Source organism: Oryctolagus cuniculus, chromosome 19, assembly GCF_964237555.1.
Source record: "Oryctolagus cuniculus chromosome 19, mOryCun1.1, whole genome shotgun sequence".
Taxonomy (NCBI): domain Eukaryota; kingdom Metazoa; phylum Chordata; class Mammalia; order Lagomorpha; family Leporidae; genus Oryctolagus; species Oryctolagus cuniculus.
The window spans coordinates 10,318,556-10,342,012 of NC_091450.1; the positions used below are offsets into that span (position 1 = coordinate 10,318,556).

At 43.3% G+C, this 23,457-nt stretch overlaps 1 protein-coding gene and 1 pseudogene across 8 annotated transcripts; one reads left to right on the top strand and one right to left on the bottom strand.

The window, feature by feature from the left end:
- The window catches only part of ORYCUNV1R-PS1575 (vomeronasal 1 receptor oryCunV1R-ps1575 pseudogene), a 1,374,299-nt pseudogene that overhangs the window by 968,157 nt on the left and 382,685 nt on the right, over positions 1-23,457 (top strand).
- On the bottom strand, positions 123-21,883 carry LOC138843240 (transport and Golgi organization protein 1 homolog). 8 transcript variants are annotated; one of them, XM_070064938.1, is made up of 17 exons: positions 19,839-21,883; positions 17,423-17,620; positions 16,799-16,930; positions 13,418-13,439; positions 10,908-10,996; positions 10,567-10,644; positions 9,230-9,301; positions 8,692-8,764; positions 8,388-8,526; positions 6,253-6,354; positions 5,575-5,635; positions 5,431-5,466; positions 5,286-5,353; positions 5,069-5,151; positions 3,577-3,647; positions 1,679-1,835; positions 123-292 (listed from the first exon to the last, which is right to left on the bottom strand). In XM_070064938.1, the coding sequence occupies exons 2-17, from the start codon at positions 17,501-17,503 to the stop codon at positions 216-218; spliced, it is 1,341 nt and encodes a 446-aa protein (XP_069921039.1). In that variant the 5' UTR covers positions 17,504-17,620; positions 19,839-21,883; the 3' UTR covers positions 123-215. The 8 variants fall into 8 exon arrangements, with proteins under 8 accessions (XP_069921039.1, XP_069921041.1, XP_069921042.1 ...); XM_070064940.1 differs by lacking the exon at positions 17,423-17,620 and having other exon boundaries at positions 19,839-19,946; positions 20,414-21,053; XM_070064941.1 differs by lacking the exon at positions 10,567-10,644.

The following is a 23,457-nucleotide window of genomic DNA, read 5'->3' on the forward strand; positions in this document are numbered from 1 at the left end:
ATGGCTGCCCTGCTCCAGCCTGCAGCACCACAGTTTCTGCCCAGGTTTGGGCTGTGTGAATCACATGGTGTCCCCCTCAGGGGGATCAAGTGGCCTTCCCGGAAGCAGACACTTAGGCAAAGTCAGCACCACACAAGGTTTATTAGGGGAATCACTCAGACAGATAAGAGAGGAAGAGTCTTCGAGGGACAGGGAAAACATTCGGAAAATGGGCATCAGGTGGCTTTTTGACTCACAGGCACAGCCTGTTCTGGATAACTGAGCTTCCTATTCCAATTCCACAATGGCTCTCCTGGAAGACAAAAGAAATTGGGATTGTTTCCCCCATCTACTGACTTCTCCCTTTCTACATTTGTCCTCCGTGTTGTGTCTGCTCCTGATGTGTTCCATGTGTGGCTGTACCTGAGAGTCCTTACACCATGCAAACCAACAGTCCTCACATCTCAGCCACAGACCTCGGCCTCCACCTGTGCACATTCGCACACTTCTCTTTCACCTTGTAGGTAGGATTTGCATTTTATTACTAGAGAGGGGAACTTTGCCTTTTCTTAGGAAACAGATTTTGCAAATCTCTGGGTGTGAGCTATTGCACCCCCAGCTTTATCTAATGCACTTAATGAGCATCTCTTGGTGATCTTGATAGAAGACGGCTGCATATATGTACCAGATATTTGTAGAACACTTTTCCCATGGACTTAATGTCTTCCTGCTAACAACATCCTCAGAAACCAATAGGATCTCCACGTCACAGCTCCACAGAGCACTGTCCTCAGGGGCTGGGACAGCATGGGCACAGGGAGAGAGACCCATATTGCCTGGCGTGACACTGAGAGGCAGGGGTGTCTGGAGGAGCTGAGATTCCTGAGGCTTCTTGTTGTGAGGCAGGGCCAGCTGCCTGCTAATCGAGAGCCGACTTCATTGTCAGTATCCTTGGGGCATCATAAACTCAGGCAGAACCTGGACACACCCATGAGACTCCTTCCCTTTTCCTTCAGATTGTGGCCAGAGGGCTGTAGGACAACAAGAGCACTCTGAGCAGGATGGTGCCCTGGCCCACACTGGGTCATGAGGACTCTCCTCCAGCAGCTCCATGTGACCCCAGGCAGCCTCTACGTGCTCTGCTCACACCGCCTGTCCTGCTAGGTCAGCTTTCCAGCCCCCATCTTAGGGAGCTCAATGTGACCCTATACGGCCCCTCCTCATCTCCTCCTCTTTGCAACCCCTCATTTACACCCAGGAGATTCACCCCCTCTTTTACACACTGGGGTCCTTCGCTGGCACTTCCATTACAGCGATGACCAGTCCAGCACTGAGTGTTGTGAGACCCTACAGGACCCTGCACTTCTCAAAGCCAAGGCCAAGTCTCATCTCTCACAGAGCTGAGCATAACCCCCCTCCCCAACACCGGGTTCCATGCTCTGCCAAACTGCTATTTCTGGCTTCTATAGATGACCTCTTTCCTCATCTGAACAGACACCTACACAAGTTAGGGTTGTGATGCAGCCCATTGTGTGCCCTCAGAATCAATCATGAGCAAAGATACAGAGCCCTTAGGTAGCCTCATCCTTGAAATGCAAAGCCCGGCAGAATCACTGGGACATTTTGTGTAGGAATAAAAGTGACAGAAAAGATAGAGGTACACTTTGCAAGTCAGTTCATTCAGGGTAGATCATCATACCAAATTCTGGAGACAGAGGTACTGGCCGAGGTCTTGGAAACCACCAGGGTGGAGGAGGTGGCGGATAGCCCATGAAGGCTTCTCTGTAGCCCCCCATGGGGTAGGGCATGTAGGGTGGTCTTGGGAAAGGAGGAGGTCCTCCTGCAGCCATGCTGACCTGCAGAGCAGAAGTTAACATTTTGAAGTAGATTAATATCATGGGCAACACCAATACCAACACAACTGAATCACAGTACAGCAGGTGATAATGGCGGGCGCCTTCCTCTCCACCAGGTATTAAATAAGCAGCCTCAGCACCACAAAACTCTCCTCTTCCACTGGATCCCAACAGCTTGAGGAGTGAAGGGAAGTCACAGGATGAACTGCTGTCACCACACGTCACTGTCCATGTCTGTAGAGGTATGTCCCAGAGAAACAGTGCCGTGGCAAACTGATAAAGACACACACTCCATACAGACGACCTCCATGTCAAGGACTACCCAACATATCCACAGACATTTCCTGCACATTGGAGGAGGGGAAAGTCCACTGTGCACACATTAGAGGGCCTCTCCAATCTTCTCTGCTTCCCTCCCTAGCTGAGGGTCTCCTCACTGGGGGTGCTGCCCCTGGACACAGGATCTCCTGCGGAATGCAGATTCCTGGTGTCTTGCAGGGAAACTGGGAATGTGATTTTCCAGAAACCATGTTACCCACTGGAGTTAGGTAGGCACATGTTTCGATCTTAATTCATAGGGAAGACTGAATTGGAAGTACTCTGGGAGCTGCACACTACTTTTTTTTTTCAGACCTATTGTCATGTTTAATCCCAGTGAGAGTCAAGTTGGGAATTGATAATTTCTTCTTTTTTTTTTTTTTTTTTTTTTTTTTTTTTTACAGAAGGTCAGTTTAGTATACATTAAGTAAAGATTTCAACAGTTTGCACCCCCATAGAAACACAAAGCGAAATATACTGTTTGAGTACTCATTATAGCATTAAGTCTCAATGTACAGCACATTAAGGACAGAGATCCTACATGAGGAGTAAGTGCACAGTGACTCCTGTTGTTGACTTTACAAATTGACACTCCTGTTTGTGGCATCAGTAATCTCCCTATGCACACTACTTTTATCTCCTACACAAACAAGGTGGGAAATAAGAAAGTTAAAACAAGGTACATTTTCATTTCAAACTACAGATGTCCAGTGGCATCTGAATGGAGAATCACCAACATCAGCATCTACACAGGTCACACAAAAATCTGCATATGGGAACGTCAATTAGGCTCTCCTGGGAATTGGCCTTGCAGGTAAATGCTGATGAACACTCTTCACTATCTCACAGCAGGTGAGCATTTGCCATTCTGCAAACATGATCCCTGAAGCTTCAGAATATTCCACAGAGGGCCCCACTGGAGGGTTTTCTGCACAGCCCATTTACCAAGAGAAATGAGACAGTGATTTGCTTTGTCCAAAATTCAATATTGAACAAAACACAAAAAGTCATGGATTCTGTGGGTGAAGATGTTCTGAATGGTTAAACAACCTAAATCAAAACAGGAAAGGAGGTATTTTATTCCGACAATGAAATGTGGCCTGGCCACCTCCCAGGTTGTAGAAGCTTGGGGGGAGTCACTGTGCCATGAGGCTGAAGGTCACAGCCATCTTCTCTGCCAGTGATTTCCAGAAACTGACAAGCAAACCTTCAGGCTTCAGCCTGTAAAGCACCAGCACAGATGCTGAGCTGGAAAAGGAGAGGCCCACAGGCTTGTGGGGGAAGGCTTGGCTGCTTTGAAAAGTTACAGACACAGAAAAGGTATCACAGCACACACAAGTCAGAAAATAATGGAAGAGAGTGCTGTATACGCAATGATCAGGTTTCAGGAAATCATTACAAGGAAAACGACCACAGCAATTACCTGTTCCTTCCTGGTGTCCTCAGCAGGGGATGAGCCTTGGTTCTTCATGTGACCTGCACAAGTTCTGGAATCTGCCCAACAAGAGACAGCACTGTATTCTTTCTTAACAAAATGTTTATATATATAATTATTCAAAAGGCAGAGACAGACAAATTCCATCTGCGGTTCACTCCCCAAATGCTAGCAACAGCTAGGACTGAGCCAGGCTGCGGCAAGCAGCAAAGACCTCCATCCAGATCTCCTACATGTTTGTCAGGGACTCAAGTGCTTGAGCCACCATCTGCCGCCTCACAGGTGCATTAGCAGGAAGGTAGATCAGAAGCAGAGGCAGGACTCAGTCTCACGCAGTCCTCTGATATAGGACACGAGCATCCCAAGAGACAGCTTACCTGCTGTAGCAAAGTGCCAACCACCCGGGGAGGGGAGTTATTCTGCCTCAGTGTTGAGAAAACCCACACACCTTTTCACCCTCTAAACTCAATCCCATGTTATGTCTCTGGTCAGAGGCCCAGGGTTTACCAGGTGCCTCAGAAGAGCCCTGAGTACAAGGGGGAGGCCCATGTCCTCACTGAGGATGATACCACCTTAGCCTGTGCCAGGGGTTCTCACCACAAATCAACTCATTGTACCTAAGTCAGTGCTAAAATTAGCTGGAAATCAACATGATATGTTGATATACATACCTAATATGTATAGAGGAAATTATAGTTTAAGAATATCCTTGGACATAAAGAATATCAATAAACCCTGGCCATGAACAGCCCCAGGCCCTGAAATCATGGGGAGATTCTGAAAATCTTAGTCCCTCTGTAACTGGCCATCTATGTGATCTGTTGTGATATAACTATTTATAAATGGAAAAGGACTTAACTATATTAATGATGAGAGTGATGACAAAAGGAAAATGTTTTCATTGGGTTTATTATAAAATTTGAGTGTTATAATATTATAGAAGTGAAATTACATAGAAAATTAATTTACTGATGGAGCTCTATAGTTGACAGTAAAGAAAAAAAAGCCAAAAAAAGAACACAGGCTGACTGATGTCAAGCAGAGCTTGCAGAATATTACTAGAGGGATGATAGTCCAGGACATTTCCTCTCTTATCAGGATGTATAACCTTTATTGTCAAGTACTGTTGGTGCTGCTAAGGCCTCTACCACTGACTCAAGGTGGACAGGAGGATCTGGCCAGGTTCCCTTCTATGCCCTTATTGTCAGTTAAAAAGAACTGAGTTCAGGTGCAGTGGAGGAGAGTCCCCAGTCAGTATTGGGGCCTGAGTTCTACCCTGCCTGGGGTCTGGTTGAAGAGCCACTTGTCCAGGGCACATGAGGAAAACAGCACCCAGCCTCCCTGCAGGACAATCATTTCTCTTTGCTAAGTGCATGGAACTCTTCAGGAAATGGAACAATCACTGCCCAGAGTGAGAAGCTGAGGGTGTGGAATGTGCAGGGGACATGAAGCTATCACCCTCCTTCCACACTGCTCCTACCTCTCTGTGGAGGGTTCTCCCAGCCAGGTCCCCCTGACACTGGCTTCTGCCTCCTGGATTCCTCTGCCTGCATTATTTCCAATCTTGAAGATAGAGAAAAAACAGATTTCAGTAACAGAACACACACATACACACCCCAGAACAAGTCCTTTACTAGACACTCAACAACTTAGTCTTAAATCAGAGACACACTTAAAATGCCTGCTCTTTCATGCACCTGTGTTTCAAGTGGGCAGTCTCCCTCTTCTGCACCATCAACTCCCGCTCCAGAGCTTGAGCCCTGAGCTGTGGGGAGGGAAACACATGCACATTCAGTTGTGGAAAAGAGGGCAGAATGGAAAGAACATATGAAAAATTTTTACCTCAACGTCACGAGCCTTTTGTTTATGAACAGCAATCTGAAAAGGCCAACACAGAAAGTGAGGGCTTAGGGACTCTCAGGGGCCCTTTAACCATCCACATTAGGACGTGTAGGACGGTGCAGCTATTGGGCAGCATGCAGTTACCTCCTGTCTGAAGGTCTCCTTTTCTCGCTGCTGCTGAGCCTGCATTTCTTGCAGTCTTCTCCTGTGATTCAGAATCACTTTCATCAGATGAAGCACAATGTTGACTATGAAGTTAAACAGCTTCCCCATGTTACCCTATCCTCAGATGTCAAAAATACTCACGATGATTGTAAAAGTACAGAAAGAGTAAGCCCTACTGCTGCATCATTTCCTTATCCTTTATGTTATACCTGCAGGATTCCCAGCTGATGTCATCTCCTTATTTCCCTAGTTTTTCCTCTCTTGTGTGTCTTTTATCATAAAAGTCCATTCTATTACTTATATCCTTGCCATGTTTCTGAGGGCAGCAAGAACTGGGTCTATAAAATGGGGACAATCATTGTAATGGATTTGATCCATCCTACAATGAGCTGTCTTCCTAAGGATTAGGAAGGTGGATTCTCACCACCCCAAAAAACAATCGAGTTTCCATGCAGTCAGGCCAGCATTTGGAATCAGGAACTGTGTAGGAACAGTATCACTTGGTCATTTGTAAACTTAAAATAGTTGGTATAATCTTGTATGAATCATCTCTATGTCTCTTGAACATTGCTTACAGTTCTCTTTTAACTGGGCCTAAGCATTAAACAGTTAATCCAACCATTGTTTCTGGACTGGTTGTTTAGTCTCTAGACTCACACATAGTTCTCAATTTCTTCTTCAGCCCGTTTCAAATTCTCCTCCTTCTCTGACAGCTTCGTCTCCTTTTCCATCCACTCTTGTTGTTTCCCTGCCATCTTCCTAGGATGGGAAAGAAATGCATATTTCCCAGAAGCCCATGTGGGATTATGCCTCCCCGCTTGCTAACAGTCTGAGTGCATGATGGGAAAGTCCCCTTGCAGGCATCCGTATAAACACACAGACCCACAAACAGTGCAGAATCAGAAGTGAAGCCTCCCACTGACAGAAGACGATCCATTGGCCAGCTGGCAAGTTCTCTCTAATTACTGTGTGCTCCTATGCATTAGTAATAAGTCAATGAATATACATAGCACCTGACACTAAGCAGTTGTGACTTTGAAATGGTGAACACTCCTTTGTGGAAAAGCAGGTCAAATCATTTCATCACTAGTAATCCCATTAGGATGAGACAGGGGGTTCTCACTCGTCTGCCTCCACCCATGGAGGAACATGATTCACAGTCTGGCTGGGACCATGATACAGACAACCTGATCTACAGAGATCCTTCCAGCTCATGGAGTCCCTAACACTGCAGTCACTGCTATGATGCAGGGGTAGAGCTCCTGCCTCCTACAGCTGGGAGCCTGATGCAGGGAAGAGGAAAATCCAGTGCTGACAACATGAGTGAAGTACACTGTCCTGAACTGCCACCTTATTGGGGCTTTCCTCAGCTCCTGAGAACCTGCAGCTTTGTCTTTGAAGCCCTCGGCCCCAGTGCTATTTACTTCTACATAGTGGCAATCACTGAGAATGCAGCCAGCAAAAGCCCCTGGTCTAGAAAGAGTCTCCCTTTGATATCTGCTTTAATCCACATTACCCATAAAACCCCAACAGCTGTAGGACACAGGCACAAAACAATGGAGAGGTTAATGCCTTGGAAGTCCTTGGTAAATTCTTTCTGTGTTTTTAGGTGCCAAGGATACAAAGTAGAGTAGGCACTGTTCCTACCTTAAAAACCCACAACATACTAGTAAGGACAACAGCAACACTTGTCTCAGACTTTGGAAATATTATTCCAAGTCTGAGCCATGGGGGACCATAAGGAAGAGTTCTGGTTTTGAACATGGGTGAGTGTGGATGAAGTCCTGGATCTCCCCCTGAGAACGGTAGGAAACACTGGACAAACATGAGGTATACAATGGAATAGACTGAATCACTAACACATCAGCAACAACATGTGGGAGCAACATGGAGAAGAAGGAATCTTGGAAACAAGATCGACCTGGCATCTCAGCTGGCATTTGAGGCCCATTTCCCTGTAGATCATGAAAGAATTCTCTAGGAGACTAGAGAGAGGCAAATATGGGCAGCCTTTGCTCACATAGATGGTTTCAAAGGAATACAGTGGAGTTCAGGGTCTGACTGGAAAATCTCACAGCTTTGCTTGGAACACTATGAATGGAGGAGAGGACATACACTGGCCTTTGCAATGAATGCCCTCAGCTGCTGAATGAATTAACAGTTCCCATACTGCCAGCGTCCTTGCCTGAGGCCATCTCCTTATTTTCCAAAGCTAGATCACATCACACCACATTTTAATTTTTTCCCAATATTTTTACTCAATGACAGGCATTCAATTAGAAATTACTAGACACAAGAAGGAAAACAAAATACAATATGACCAAAAACCCCAACAATATAAAGGTATACAAGAGAGGCTGAACAGCTGCTCCCTGCTGATGGCCCGAAAATGCAGTGGAGGATTTGTCCAAATCTTTGGGCCCCTGCATCTGCACCCAGAGAAGCTCCTGTCTCCTGGCTTTGTATCGGCTCAGCTCCCTCCATTGTGGCCCTTTAGAGAGTTAACCAGCAGACTGAAGACCTTTACCTCTGTCTCTCCTTCTCGCTGTAACCCTTCTTCTCAAGTAAATAAATAATTAAAAAAAAGAGAGAGAGATAGAATGCAGACATGGACATTAATGATGCTGGTATCAGTTCTTCCAGTACCCACAAATAAATTACAAGGGAGTGTATAACCAACAGTTGAAAGGGACAGAAAAATGCATATTATGGGAATCAAGGCAAAAAGGATGAGAATTCTTTACTGACTGAAATTAGCACTGACATTACTGAGTCGGTTCAGGACATCTTACTTTGCAGCAGCTGCCACCTTCAGTTTGTAGATTTCATGAAAACTCTCCATATTCATATCCATCAGTTTGATTTCAGCTTCCTTTGCTGCTTTCATGGACTTCAAGGTATTACAGCTTTTTTCCAGGTTCTTTTTACTTTCTGTAAAGGATAAAAGTTTTCTTTGTGTGTGTGTGCACATGGACCCAAGGAGTTGGCTGGAGTTGGGAGAAACAGCAAGGACCCGGGAGACAGGAACCACTCTTCACCTTCCCAATGCAGATGTATTTACACTAGACAGGACCTCCCTCTAATGAAGGAACGTACCTTCCAGCATCCATATTTTGGCCCTCAAGGCTCTCAGCTGTAAATCCTTGACTCCATCATTTTCATCTTCCGACTTTAAGAGATTTTTAAGAAAAGACATTCAAGAAATGGTTGCAGAACAATGCAAATGTCATTACTACTACAGAAATGCACACCTATATTGTTCAATAGATAATTTTGCATCACCACAGACTTTATAGTTAATTTTAGTTTAGAACAACTAATTTAAAAAAGGTAAAAAGGAAATGAGAAAGTTCAGTTTTCTGGATCACAGTCTCTTCAAGAATGTGACTAATTTTGTTACCTGCTCCTACTAGATTGTCAACTAAGTATTTTACTTTTATAACTTCAATTTCCCTTCACTGAAGCCAGTTTCATTAAAGGTGATTGGATCTTAACTGAAAACACTGTAATTAGTTACTTCACAAGAACAAAATTCCACATAGTTATCATATAAATTTAATCTTCAAAAATGAAATATTTCTCATTAGAGCTAAAATGTACAATTGAAATATTGAAACAATTATAGAAAGTTTACCTCTGAAATTCCCGAGTTGTTCATTGAAATAACTTCTTTCAAGTTTTCAGTAGATTTCCCTTTTTCAAATGCCTGCACATAAGATAGAAACAAAACAAGTGCTAAGGTTTACAAAAAGAGGCAGGAGTTTCACATGGTGGTTAAGACTCTGCTTGGGAAACATGTATTCCATATTGGACTGCTTGACTTAATGCCCTGGCTCTGCTCCCAAGTTTATCTTCCTGCTAATGCACACCCTGCACAGCAGCCATTGATGGATCAAGTACGTGGGTCCCTGCCAACCACATGAGAACACAAACTGAGTTCTAGTTTCCTACCACTGACCTGGCTGACCCATGGCTATCATAGGCATTTGAGGGGTGAATCCACAAACGAGAGCACTGTGCTAGTCTGCATCTCTATTTATAAAGTCAAATGGAGAAAGAATTAATTGAAGTGCTTTTTAATTCCATGACAACACCAGCTGAAACAGCTAAAAAGTTGAAATAGCAACCAAGCACATCCCACGGCTAACTCTATATGTTATGGGCATGTCATGGATCCAGATTGGGTCTAGAAGAAATGTCAAGAATATAATGAAATGAGGGGGAAAACACACTGAAGTAAGAATACTTTGTGGCATTAACAATCTTTCTGCTTAGGAGATAATGAGAGAAATGACTGAGAAGTCAAAAGCAAATAATGTAAAAATTTGTGCAAGTCAACCTGCTTGAATGAACTTTTCTTAATGGAACAGCTTTTCTTATTAGAATATTAATAAGGGAATAAAAATAACTCTCAGATTTCACTGATAATTTTTTTTACTGAGCATTAAGAGGGGTAGGGGCTGTTTAAGTTCATCTAAACTGTCCCTACCCCCTTAATATTCCTTAACTATTCACACATTTCCTAAATATCTTGCAGGACAGCAATGAATATTGTGATAATTGCCCAGACAGGAAATCAAACACACTTCTTGGATCCCTCAATTTAAGATGTTACTTCAGTATTTTTTACAATAACATTGAACATTTTTTCAGAAGAAAGTTCATCCCCCATACTCTTAGACTTTTACTCTGTGAAAAGCAATAGAAAATGTACCAGCTGGATCACTAAATGGACAAAAAGGCTCAGAAGCCAAATTATGTTAAAATATAGGAGCCAAATTACTACCACATCATGATTCTTAGCATTCTGATCTCTTCCAGACTGCAGGTTATATGTACCTTGTACGTGGTAGTTTTAGTGTTGTCACTTTTTTTTTTTGCATTATCCTTCAATACAGCATATTGCATCAGGAATATTTATTTCTTTTACTTGTTTTTATAATGGATTCCATAAAGGCAAAGGGTTATTACCTTAAGTTGAACTGATTCATCAGAGACCACCTTTTTTTGTCTTTTAGTCTCCTGAAGACGTTTTTTCGACTCAGTGATCTATATGTATATGTAATAAAGAATCAGAATACAAAAATGTTAATTAGAGGGCCACGTAACACCTATCCTCATGTATGATTCAGTACACAAGTGAACAGAGCAGCACTTTGCATGCAGGAGGCTGACTTCACATGTGAAGAGTTTACAGATCTTATGAAGCAGGGCAGTGGATGAAAGAGGGTACAGTGGAATACCTGAACTAGACGTGGAAGTGACTCAAACTGAAACCATGAAAAATATGAAAATTGAAAGGACATTGATACCTTCTGTTCCAAAACAGAAATTTGTTGTACAAGTTCTGCATTTTCTTTCGTGACATTATTGATCTTCTCAGAAATTTGCTGCAAATTAACTAAGGGGAGATAAAAACTAAGATTATAAAGCATAAAACAATATAGTTGAATTACCTCAATGTATTAGCAGAAATTACTTGTTATCTGGCATTATGGCCAGAAAATAACTTCCTAACTTCACTACTAAGCCTGAAGAAAGCAAACTTTACTTACAGTAATTTTAAAACCAATATAACTAGTAGGAAATAAGAACCAAATGTCAATTATAATCCTATTTGAAATTATTGGAAACATGGGAAATACATGTTTTCATTGAAGTACTCTCACCAATGGAAGATGGCACTTCATTCTTAGAAAATTCCATTACTTGGCAGGCGCTGTGGCTCACTAGGCTAATCCTCCAACTGCGTTCCCGGCACCCCGGGTTCTAGTCCCGGTTGGAGCACCAGGTACTGGTCCCAGTTGCTCCTCTTCCAGTGCAGCTTTCTGTTGTGGCCCAGGAAGGCAGTGGAGGATGGCCAAAGTGCTTGGGCCCCTGCACCCACATGGGAGACTGGGAGGAAGCACCTGGCTCCTGGCTTCGGATCGGTGCAGTATGCAGGCCATAGTGGCCATTTAGGGGGTGAACCAACAGAAGGAAGACCTTTATTTCTGTATCTCTCTCTCACTGTCTAACTCTGCCTATCAATAAAAGAAGAAAAAAAAAGAAAATTCCATTACTTCAAATAGTTTTGTCTTCACCAGAGAAGAAACAGAAATCAAACACCCTAGCTACTTACATTTCTATTCCCTAATTATGAAGGTAGATAACTATGTTCCTTCCTCAAATACCATCATTTGAAATTCCCATGAAAGCAGCGTTCAAAGTGTCAATCGATTGGCTACTCCAGGGCCTCCAAAGACTTCCTGCTGCCCTGAGGATTGTCTTTCACAAGAAGCAGAATGGAGGGCTCTGGAGAGATGGTTTTGAAGTATAGAATAATTTAATACAACCTGTTACCACTTAGTCTCTACGGGATCTGGATGAGCTCCCAACCCTCTCAGATAGGACTTTCCACTACCAAGATCAGAATGCTACTGTCTACCATAAAAGTGAACATCGTGCCCTGATGCACCCATCCTGTAAGGTGGATGGCTCACATAAACACCTAAAGGACTCCTCTGACAGTCTTTTAGTTCTCTCATCTGACCTCAGATGCATCCTTATTTTTGTTTTGTTATTTGCCCATGATATGAGCTCTGCTGCCCTGAATTCACCCTTTCAAACATGACCAGTGATAAATTCAGTATAAAAAATAAACACACAGAGCCATTGCTGTGGTATAGCGGGTTGATTCTCCACCTGCTATGTCAGGAACCCATGTGGGTGCTGGTTCGTGTCCTGGGTGCTCTAACTCTTATCCAACTCCCTGCTAATAGCCTGGGGAAATGTTGGATGATGGCCCAAGTGCTTGAGCCCCTGTCACACATGTGGGAGACCAGGATAAAGCTTCTGGCTTCAACCTGGCCCAGCCCAGCCATTGCAGCCATTTGGAGAGTGAACCAGCAGATGGAATTCACTCTCTCTTGCTCTCTCAACTCTGCCTTTCAAATAAACTAAATAGATCTGTAAAAATAAAATGTGTTGGGCCTACTATGTGTCTGGCAGCTTTGGCTCTCAATAGACAGCAACACTTATTTATTGCCCATAAAGCCTATATGAAATCCTTCTTCCACCTTATGCATCATTTCTGCTCTTTCTGCTCCAGCATTAAAGACTTTCCACATAAATATCCTGACACATTCTCCCCTCCCCCAGAAAACCAGATCTTTTCTAAGTCTTAAGCTTTTTGATAGGTTCACATTATATAATTTTTTAAAAAAAAATATTAGCATCACTTGCTTTTTTTTTTTTTTGACAGGCAGAGTGGACAGTGAGAGAGACAGAGAGAAAAGTCTTCCTTTGCTGTTGGTTCACCCTCCAATGGCTACCGCGGCCGGCGCACCGTGCTGATCCGATGGCAGGAGCCAGGTGCTTCCTCCTAGTCTCCCATGGGGTGCAGGGCCCAAGCACTTGGGCCATCCTCCACTGCAATCCCTGGCCACAGCAGAGAGCTGGCCTGGAAGAGGGGCAACCGGGACAGAATCCGGTGCCCCAACTGGGACTAGAACCCAGTGTGCCAGCGCCACAAGGCGAGGATTAGCCTAGTGAGCCACGGCGCTAGCCAGCATCACTTGCTTCTTAAACATTTCTAGGCGAAGCTAAACTCATTTCAGTCTCCTATGCCCACTAATGCTTCTTCTTCCTGCATTTTTACAACAGATCACGAGTCCCTCTCCATTGTCATTTAGAAACCACTCCAGGAATACTAAAACCTTCAAGAAGTAATAAGCCAGGAAGTTATAAAAATTACTGTACTTAGAGCTAGTTTAATAAAAGATCTCATCTAATACTAGCACTGAGAAAAGTATTATAAAGAAAACCGAGGCTAAAATCTTACCTTGATAAACTGGCTGTTTTATCTAGGACAAGGAAGAAACAAAGTTAACCTTATTATAATAATATATATTAGGAAATACATGTTGTTCCTGATGAAAGTAAAAACACTAATCTAGTGAAATAACAGTCATTTAGCTTAAAGGACTTCTAAAAGATTAAAAACAATGAAAGAAGCCAGCGCCGCGGCTCAACAGGCTAATCCTCCACCTAGCGGCGCCAGCACACTGGGTTCTAGTCCCGGTCGGGGCGCTGGAGTCTGTCCCAGTTGCCCCTCTTCCAGGCCAGCTCTCTGCTATGGCCTGGGAGTGCAGTGGAAGATGGCCCAAGTGCTTGGGCCCTGCACCCATGGGAGACCAGGAGAAGCACCTGGCTCCTGCCTTCAGATCAGCGCGGTGCGCCGGCCGCAGCGCGCCAGCCGCGGTGGCCATTGGAGGGTGAACCAATGGGAAAAGGAAGACCTTTCTCTCTCTCTGTCTCTCTCTCTCTCACTGTCCACTCTGCCTGTCAAAAAAAAAAAAAAACAATGGAAGATATTTCCTACTTCATTGTGATCTTTCATTAAACCATTTCTGATAGGGTGGAAAGGTAAACAGTTATTTTTGACCAAAACACCTATTTCCATTTTATTAAAGGAAAACTAATCTATTTAATTTTTATCCTAGAAATGGCAAAATTCATAATTAGAATGCAAATACATTATTTGATTTGTTTGGGGGGAAACCCAATATCTATAATGAAATCTTAAACAAGAAAAGCCTCATTTGTACTGCAGTACACTTTTTTGATTCACTAGAAACACCTTACAAATTTTTTTTTTATTATTTTTTTGACAGGCAGAGTGGACAGTGAGAGAGAGAGACAGAGAGAAAGGTCTTCCTTTGCCGCTGGTTCACCCTCCAATGGCCGCCGCGGCCAGCGCGCTGCGGCCGGCGCACCGCGCTGATCCGATGGCAGGAGCCAGGAGCCAGGTGCTTCTCCTGGTCTCCCATGGGGTGCAGGGCCCAAGCACCTGGGCCATCCTCCACTGCACACCTGGGCCACAGCAGAGAGCTGGCCTGGAAGAGGGGCAACCGGGACAGAATCCGGCGCCCCGACCGGGACTAGAACCCGGTGTGCCGGCGCCGCTAGGCGGAGGATTAGCCTAGTGAGCCGCGGCGCCGGCCTACACCTTACAAATTTTAAAATACAGTTGGATGGGGGCTGGCACTGTGGCGCATTGGGTTAAAGCCCTGGCCTGAAGTGCTGGCATCCCATATTGGTGCTGGTTCGAGTCCTGGGTGCTCCTCTTCTGATCCAGCTCTCTGTTATGGCCTGGGAACACAGTAGAAGATGGCCCAAGCCCTTGCCATCAGTCTCTGCCACTTTCAGTACCTGTAAACTGTAATGCCAGCTAAACTTCTACCAAGATACCCATAAAATCTCTCACAAAGGACCTGTGTAAATCAGTTCCTTTCACTTAATGTAATGTTGTGATTTTAGTAAAGAATTAGAAGGCATATTAAAAGACAAAATAATCAGTTTGATTTGAGAAGGCAAGCATTAGAATCACACTCAGATAAATTACCCTTCCAAAATGGACACAGACTTTCTAAGAAAAACATCAAAGAACTCTCTCTTTCTTTCTTTCTTCTTTTTTTTTTTTGACAGGCAGAGTGGACAGTGAGAGAGAGAGACAGAGAGAAAGGTCTTCCTTTGCCATTGGTTGGTTCACCCTCCAATGGCCGCCGCGGCTGGCGCGCCACGGCCAGCGCACCATGCTGATCCGATGGCAGGAGACAGGTACTTATCCTGGTCTCCCATGGGGTGCAGGGCCCAAGCACTTGGGCCATCCTCCACTGCCTTCCCGGGCCACAGGAGAGCTGGCCTGGAAGAGGGGCAACTGGGACAGAATCCGGCGCCCTGACTGGGACTAGAACCCGGAGTGCCGGCACCTCAAGGTGGAGGATTAGCCCAGTGAGCCGCGGCACCAGCCAGAACTCTCTTTCTCATAAGCCACACTACAAAGATTTTAAAAGAGGCTCTTCAGACAGAAGGAAGCGAATATATGTCAGCTACTTGGATCTACATAGTGCAAGAGCAATAGGCAAAGGAGTAAGTGAGGGCAAAGTTGTTATCTTACTGATTGGTTTCTCAGACAACACTTTGCTTAATATAACTGAACAAAGTAGTAATAGCAATACATATGGCGATTATAGCTTATGGATTATAGCAGTGTTGTAAGAAATGGGACGGAGTTTGTGGAGTCACCTTTTACAACATAAATTTCATTTCCTGTGAATTGGATTACTTTTTAAAATGTGTATTTCCAATTCAAGGAGAACCACTTTCAAAAAAGACAACAAAAAAGATAAGTTCAAGTATAATTGGTGTGCTAAACACAATGAAATAAAACTTGCAAGATTCTAAGTTAGGCCCTGAAAAGGCATATAAAGAGTGTAAGGCAAAAGGGGACAATGAATAAAAAACAGACATAAAGTTGATAGATGTTAAACCAATTATATCATTAATAATTTTAAATGCTAATAAAGTAAATACACCAATTAAAAGACAGTGACTGTAGAGTGGATTAAAAAATAATTCCCAGCTAATGAATGTATACCAGGAGCCCATTTTCAAATCCAAGCTATAAATGCATTAAAAGTGGGTTAGAGAAAAATGTACAGTTAGAACTAATCAAAAGAAAGCTGGAGTAGCTATTTCAGTTTCACACAAAACAAGCACAATGCAAGGAGCATTCAAGGATCACATGGTATTACAATAATGATAAAGGATCCATTTTTCAAGAAGACATGACAACCCTTAATGTATAAATGCCTAACAACAGAGCTTCAATATTCATGAGGCAAAACTGCACTGCAACTAGAAATAGATGAATTCACCCCCACTCCTCCCTCAGTCACTGGCAGATCCAGCAGGAAGAAAGTCAGTAAAGATTCAGAATAACTGAACAGCACTGATAATCTGCTGAATCAGTCCACACTACAGAATAATTCAACCAGCAAAACGGAATACACTCATGTGGGCTCACACAGCACATTTACTCCATTCACTCAAGACATAAGTTCACTTTACCAAATGGAAAGGAGTAGGAATCATAGAATGTTTGCTCTCAGGACAGTGAAAGTAAGCTAGAAATGAGTCAGGGAATTTGAAAACTACAAAGCATTTGGAGATTACATCACAATTTCAAAAGAACACATAGGTCAATCTTTCCAGACTTAAAAAATGTTTCAATCCAAATTATAATGAAAACAACCTTATTAAAATTTGTGGGTTATGGGGAAAACAATGAATGGAGGAGGACTGATTTTACCAGGTGCAAATGCAATTACTATACAAATTCCTCCTTATTTATCATATAAAACACTCCTAGTATACTCACAACAAGAACAGTTGTCCAGAAGAAAATGGCAAATGCCGAAATAGCTACGACTGTAGCAATAATGATAAGCTTCCGAAAAATCCCCCCAAAATCAGTACTGAGCTGAAAATGGTCAGGAAAGTTCTGAGATAGCTGCAATAAAACATTGGAAACAGTGAGAAGACACAGACATTTACTGTATTTCAGTTGCTAAGAATCCTAGGTCAGCCTGCAAGGAGTAATCATGTCCCTCAACTGACTCAAGGGGATTTCCTTGCTTCTAGATAGACTGGGGTCCTGGTGTCTGGCACAATGGCTAAGACCCCACTGGTGATGCATGTATCCCACATCAGAGTGCCTGGGTTTGAGTCCTGGCTTTACTTCCATTCTATCTTCCTGATAATGTGCCCCCCTGGGAGTTAGCAGATGACAGCTCAAGGATGTATATGGGTGTCTACTGTACAGGTGGAAAAACTGGACTGAATTCCAGGCTCCTGGCCTTGGGCTTGGCTCATCCTTGGCTATTGTAAAAACTGGGAGAGTGACCCAGCAGGTGAGGTGGAGAACATCTGTCCTTGTCTCTTTGCACCTTTAAAATACAAATAAAAATTAATGAATTAAAGTTTAAAAATAAGCATAACTTGCCAGCCTCAAGTTGCTTGGGTGGTTGGTAGTGTTGTTAGATATCTGTGTGGGTGCCTTTGAGCACAGAGTATCCTGGTTCATTGTGGGCCCTGTACTCTCCTTTGTCTAATACTGGGCGAGAGTTCCTCTCCACCACATCTTCTCTTGTATTGATGATTTCTTTTAAATACCAGTACCCATCAAAACGTGAGTGAAAAGCTTATAAGGAGAAAATCAAATTTTAATGCTTAAATAAAATCAAAAGTGGCAAGAACAATGGTAGCACCAAAACACAAGATTTTTTAACAGTCTTCATATAAATTCTATTGATCCACTATGTGAATTAAGACAAATGTTTCAGCTGAGTAAGTTAACACTGTTTTATTTACAACTTTTCTACATAGGTTGCTTTGGATTTAACTGTGTATTTGTTGAAATTTGGCACCTTAACCCTAAACAATTCCTATAGAATGGTGAATTAAACAGAGATGTTCATTCAGTAGAGATAACTCAGATGAGTTGGGAATGAAAACAAATGAATTACTGATCCATACTGCAACATGAATTCTCTCAGACATATTGTCCTGAGCAGAATCAGGTGATACAAAATAGTCCATATGGCACGCATGCATCTATTTATATGAAATTCTAGAAGAAATGTAATATGTTTTAATCTAAATTGATATAAACATTAACATTATAATAATTTATATGTAGCCGGCGCCGTGGCTCACTAGGCTAATCCTCCGCCTTGCAGCGCCGGCACACCGGGTTCTAGTCCCGGTCGGGGTGCCGGATTCTGTCCTGGTTGCCCCTCTTCCAGGCCAGCTCTCTGCTATGGCCAGGGAGTGCAGTGGAGGATGGCCCAAGTGCTTGGGCCCTGCACCCCATGGGAGACCAGGATAAGTACCTGGCTCCTGCCATCAGATCAGTGCGGTGCACTGGCCGCAGCGCGCCGGCCGTGGCGGCCATTGGAGGGTGAACCAATGGCAAAGGAAGACCTTTCTCTCTCTCTCTCTGTCCACTCTGCCTGTCAAAAAAATTTATATGTATATAAATATATATGTGTGTGTGTATATATATATATATATGTATATATGCCATTGGAGGGTGAATCAACAGCAAAAAGGAAGACCTTTCTCCCTGTCTCTCACTGTCCACTCTGTCAGAAAAGAAAAAAAAAAGAATGGAGTCCTGTCTTTTGCAACAAAATGGATCCAACTGGAAACCATTGTGCCTAGTGACATAAGCCAATCTCAATAAAGACAAATATTATATGTTTTCTAAGATATATGGCAGTTAATATAGAATACCAAAACATCTATAGGAATGAAATGCCCATTTTGGACTATTATTGTCATATGTAGCTCCTGTTTATACTCCTGTTGAACTGCAGTCTTCCTAATTTTTACTTGTGAATATTAGTGGTGAATTAAGTTTTTGAATACAGTTTGGATTAAAATGATGGCTTTGCAAAAACTGATGAGAGGGGAGAGTTGGAAGGGGATTGGGGGAGGAGCAGGGCAGTGAGGAAGTGCGGTTGTCTTCTTGGAACTGTACCTAGGAAAAACAGAAAATCTCTTCTCTTAATAAAATAATTAAGAAGTTTAGAACTAGGGTAAACAAATTTGTCAACTTTAAATGATAAATGAAAAATGAGAATCGTTTGAGAGTTTTCCATTTCTATGCATCCTTCAATTTCTAATTTCTTCCTATTCCCCTTCTCTTTTGAATGATTTGGATTTTTTACGAGCTCATAAAAGCAGGATGCAGATACTTATTTTCACATCTCGTGTCTGTCTCTGGGCTCCCTTCAAATATAGTCCCTAGGGACAGCCTCCAAGAGCTGAGGAAAAGAACAATTCAAAAGTTAACAAAAGTCAACAAAGCAGATAATCCACAGCAGAAGTGACAGTTCACGTGCAACAATCTAGTACTAATACCACCCACTCGGAACCACTGTTTCAAGGCTGCCTGGTGTCAACACACATGAGTCTTATCTCAGTGACACTGCTACATGTGTGATGGTACCAAAGGAGCAGCAGCTGAGGATCTCCCACAGATCCTGCAGGAACCAGGCTAACAATCATGACTCCTAAGAAATCAGTGTTTCCTGTGTTATTTTCACCACTACAACATGTAATCCAGTGGCTTCTAGCATATCCACACATCCTCTTTTGATACTATGAGGTTACTGTTTCCAGGATTCCACCCTGTCAGGCTTTCCTGCTGTTGATCAAGCAGAAGTTGATGCCACAGGTGTGGCAGAGGTTTGTCAGCCTGGCCACGACACCTGTGATGTCTAACTTTCATCTAACTTCATCTTTGGAAAGGACTGGATGGCTGTGCAAGAGCCAGTGAAATGGTGTTATCTAAACCACAGTGGGACACAGCCAATAGAAGGAAAGAGACCAAAGTGAATCTGGTGTTTACTCACATTCTGTGCTGTGTGACTGGGCAACCCCAGCACAGGGAGCCAGAAGATCCACCTCCATACCTTCATGTCCGGGTCCTCTCAGTGCACTGAGTTACCAGGAGTGAGAGACTAGGGTGGGGGGTAGAGGAGAAGGGTGTGACTTAGGGCGGGGCAAGGACTGAGCTCACAATTGGCTTGCCAACAGGGCAGGGCAGTGATTGGCTATCCATTAGGTGGGGGATGGGGTGTGGCAGTAATAGGTCACAATTAGGTTGGGGATGAGGAGCAGTGTGGCAGGAAGAGGAGAGCAGGGTGAAGAGTGTCAGGGTCAAAGTAGGGTTTGGGAGCAGGGTTCAGAGGTCAGTGGGAGATGATCCACAGACCAGTTGGGCACACTTACGGATGGGAGTCTCAGGAGTAAGTGAGGGATGGCACAAACCAGGACTCTGGGTCTCTGTTCTCCTCTTTGGTGGTCACCTCTCCCACCTGGGATGTTCATACTCTCCTGACCAATTCCCTGCCATGTAACCCCACCTGATGTGTAGAACAACCCTGCCCGGCTGAGCCAGCACAAGGAGACAAACCAAGAACAGAACCTCTGCAAACTTCTTTCTACTTCTGACTCTGGTTCTTCCTGTAGCTCCTCAGTGGCCCCCTTCTGGGTAGATCCTTTCTGTTGGAACTCCTCATGTTTCCCACAGTCACTGATGGGGGCAAAATATACTAAATAACTGATCACAGTACTTCAGGTAGAACCTAACATACAAGCATGGTGAGAGGTTTCACAAGTCTCTCTCATGAATGGATTTAAAGAGTAAATAAAACATTAGTAAAAAGTATAAGGCCTTAGCAGCAAATCATCTTAACTCTAACTTTCTAACTTTATAGAAACTCAAACGAAGGTGGATATGTCACTTTTCTATGTCATACAATAGCTTGGGCTTTAAATTTGAATTCCAGTGGGTGGTGGAGGAAAACCAATCTGTCATGATTGACCTTTCAGGTATCTCCAAGGGGACTGTGCATTTTAAGAGAGAAAATTCATCAGATTTCCACGTGGGTGATCAATGATATCCACAGCCCTGGAGAACATAACTAAGGATGGGAGGCTGGGGTGGCCCTGGACATAGACGTTGTCTATGGAATGTTTCTTTAACTCGGCAAACCAGTAAAGGCTCTGCTTATGTTCTGGGACAGTCCCTGACTTCTTTGTTCTTTGCCTGCACACATGCAGATGTGATGCCACATCCATTTATCCTGTGACTTCCCTTCATTCCTCAGGCTGCCAGGACCCAGTGAAATAGGAGAGTTTTGTGACTCTGATGCTCCTTATTTGATATCAGGTGGAGAAGCACCTATCCCTTCCTCTACTCTGGTTCAGCATTCATTGGTGTTGCTTGCATCCATCAGACTGATATATTTGCACACGTGAACTTGTGCTCTGCCCTTCAATATGGATGTAGGACTATCCCCTTCTTTCCTAGGATTCTTCTATGTGCCTGAGCCCCACGGGTATCCCCTCAGTACCATTCATGGGCTACCAGTCACCTCCTACACTCTCGTGGGCTCTTAGGCCTCATCCAGCACCTCCACCTCCAACATCTGGTATGATGATCTTCACTGAGGGAACTGACTTGTAAACTACACCGATCTTTTCTCTCATTGTAAATCATTACAAAAATGTCCCGATGGTACTGCAGAGATTTACAATACAAGGGTGAGGCTGTCTGGGGGCCCTGTAACTTGGATTGATATTCTGATGACATACAGTGGGCTACATCACCACCCCAACAGCAGGTGACAGCAGGTGTCCATTTAGATGAGGAAAGAGATGGCCTACAAAAGCAAAAATGCAAATGTGACATGGGAGAGGGGTAATGTGCCTGGCTGTGGAAGGGGTAAGATCTGTCCCTGACTTTGAAGAATGAGAACCTTACAACAGGGGAGTGACACAAAGCACGCAGTACAGAGCTGGTGATCACAACAGAGGCACCAGTGACGGGCATAAGAGTACAAAGGCGAGAATGGAGCTCCTGGGTGTAAGTGGGGGGGGGGGTGGATAGGAGGAGGAAGTGTAGAACTTTATTGCCTATGTATTAATAATAAACATTTTATATTATCTGTCCTTATGAAAATTAAAAAACAGCATATAAAAATAGTCATTACTATAGAAAAATTATTTCTTTAGCTTGTGGAGTTTTTCTTTAAAGATGTTGAACTTTCCAACTGTATTAAATCATTCTTGCAATCCATTTATCAAATATGACCTGAACACATAGTAGTAGTAGTATCATGATCTAGGCATTCCAAAATCCTGCAAAATTCAGAGCTGACACAGTTAGTGACTGACTTGCCCCACTGACATCACTTTGGGTTTCTGGGTGTATGATGTGGGCTGCCTGCCTTGAGGTGCAGAGGACTAGTAAATGGAAAGAAAAAATTGCCAGCTCTGGTATGCATGGCACCTACCTTGCTGCTGAACACCTCATACAGGAGGGCTGTGCTTTCTCCTGTGATTGGTATTGAAGGTAAGTCAGCTTTTCATTACTTTAACATACAAGAGAGGAGCTACTCAGGAAAGAAAATGCTTATTTTTGCTTACAGCTCGGAGATCCTTAGTTGAATATTGGACAGCCACACAGACTAGCTCTGGTGAGGCTGGTGATGGTGAAGCCTGTGTGGAGGGATGATCCCATGGTGAGCCTGGAAGCACAGTGAGAGACACAGCAAGCATGCCAAGGTTAAACAACCAATCTTCTCATGAGAACCACTCTCTGAGGGCAAGCCTGCAAGACCTAAAGTCTCCTCCAGCAGATTCACCTAACAAAAGCCATAATTAGAACAAGTATCTACTTTAAATTGATCAATTGTCAATATAAGACTCTGGAGTTTAAATGAGCTGGGGGAGCAAGTCATATCCAATCCATAATAGAGAGGTTACCGTTTATTAAAGGTCAATGATAGTCTTCCACCATTCAAATGACACAGTAAAAACATGTGCAAAGACAGGCAGAGAAACACAAGTTAAGGGGGATCCCAGAAGTAGCATGAAAAACATATGGCAATATGGACTATGAAATAGGAAACATGTCAGTGCAGGTGTTCAGACACCTCAGCAGTCATCTGAACAATATAAAACAAAATTTAATCCTCACTTCAATGTGAATAGTAAAGTTATAAATGATGGCCATGGTTTAATATTGAAAGTGAAATCATGGGTATTTCTCCATGGATAATGAAAACCTCAGTTGATGTTTTAGGGATGAGGCCAGGAAACTTTGCTGACTGGGTGTCAATTCAAGTGGATTAGCAATGCACCTTTTCTCATAAATCATTTCATCTGTAACTTACTCATTCAAATAAATAAAATAAATCTTAAAAAATCAGAAGTGAGAACTGAAAGACTGGTATTAATTTTCATTTATTCTTCATAGATTTCATGCTAATGTTGGAAGACTATTGGGAATTGCAACAAACTTTTAGCTTATATGTGCTATGGGCATGCTCAGGGTAGAGCATCTAAACTGGTATGTCTCTGTGGCCTGTCATCAACAGCAATGCAGCATACCCAGGGCTGGAGGCTTTCAGGATTCCAACTCTGCTCAGCTGGAGATAACGGGAAAATCAGGAAGGACCAAGA

Excerpts from the sequence above, each read along its gene's own strand:
- LOC138843240 (XM_070064938.1), bottom strand. The coding sequence starts at position 17,503 with ATGAACCAGGATACTCTGTGCTCAAAGGCACCCACACAGATATCTAAC. Across the intron at positions 6,355-8,387 it reads AAGGTGGCAGCTGCTGCAAA|GAAGATGGCAGGGAAACAAC; the intron begins GTAAGATGTCCT and ends TTCCCATCCTAG. Across the intron at positions 5,636-6,252 it reads GAAGAAATTGAGAACTATGT|GAGAAGACTGCAAGAAATGC; the intron begins GTGAGTCTAGAG and ends TCTGAATCACAG.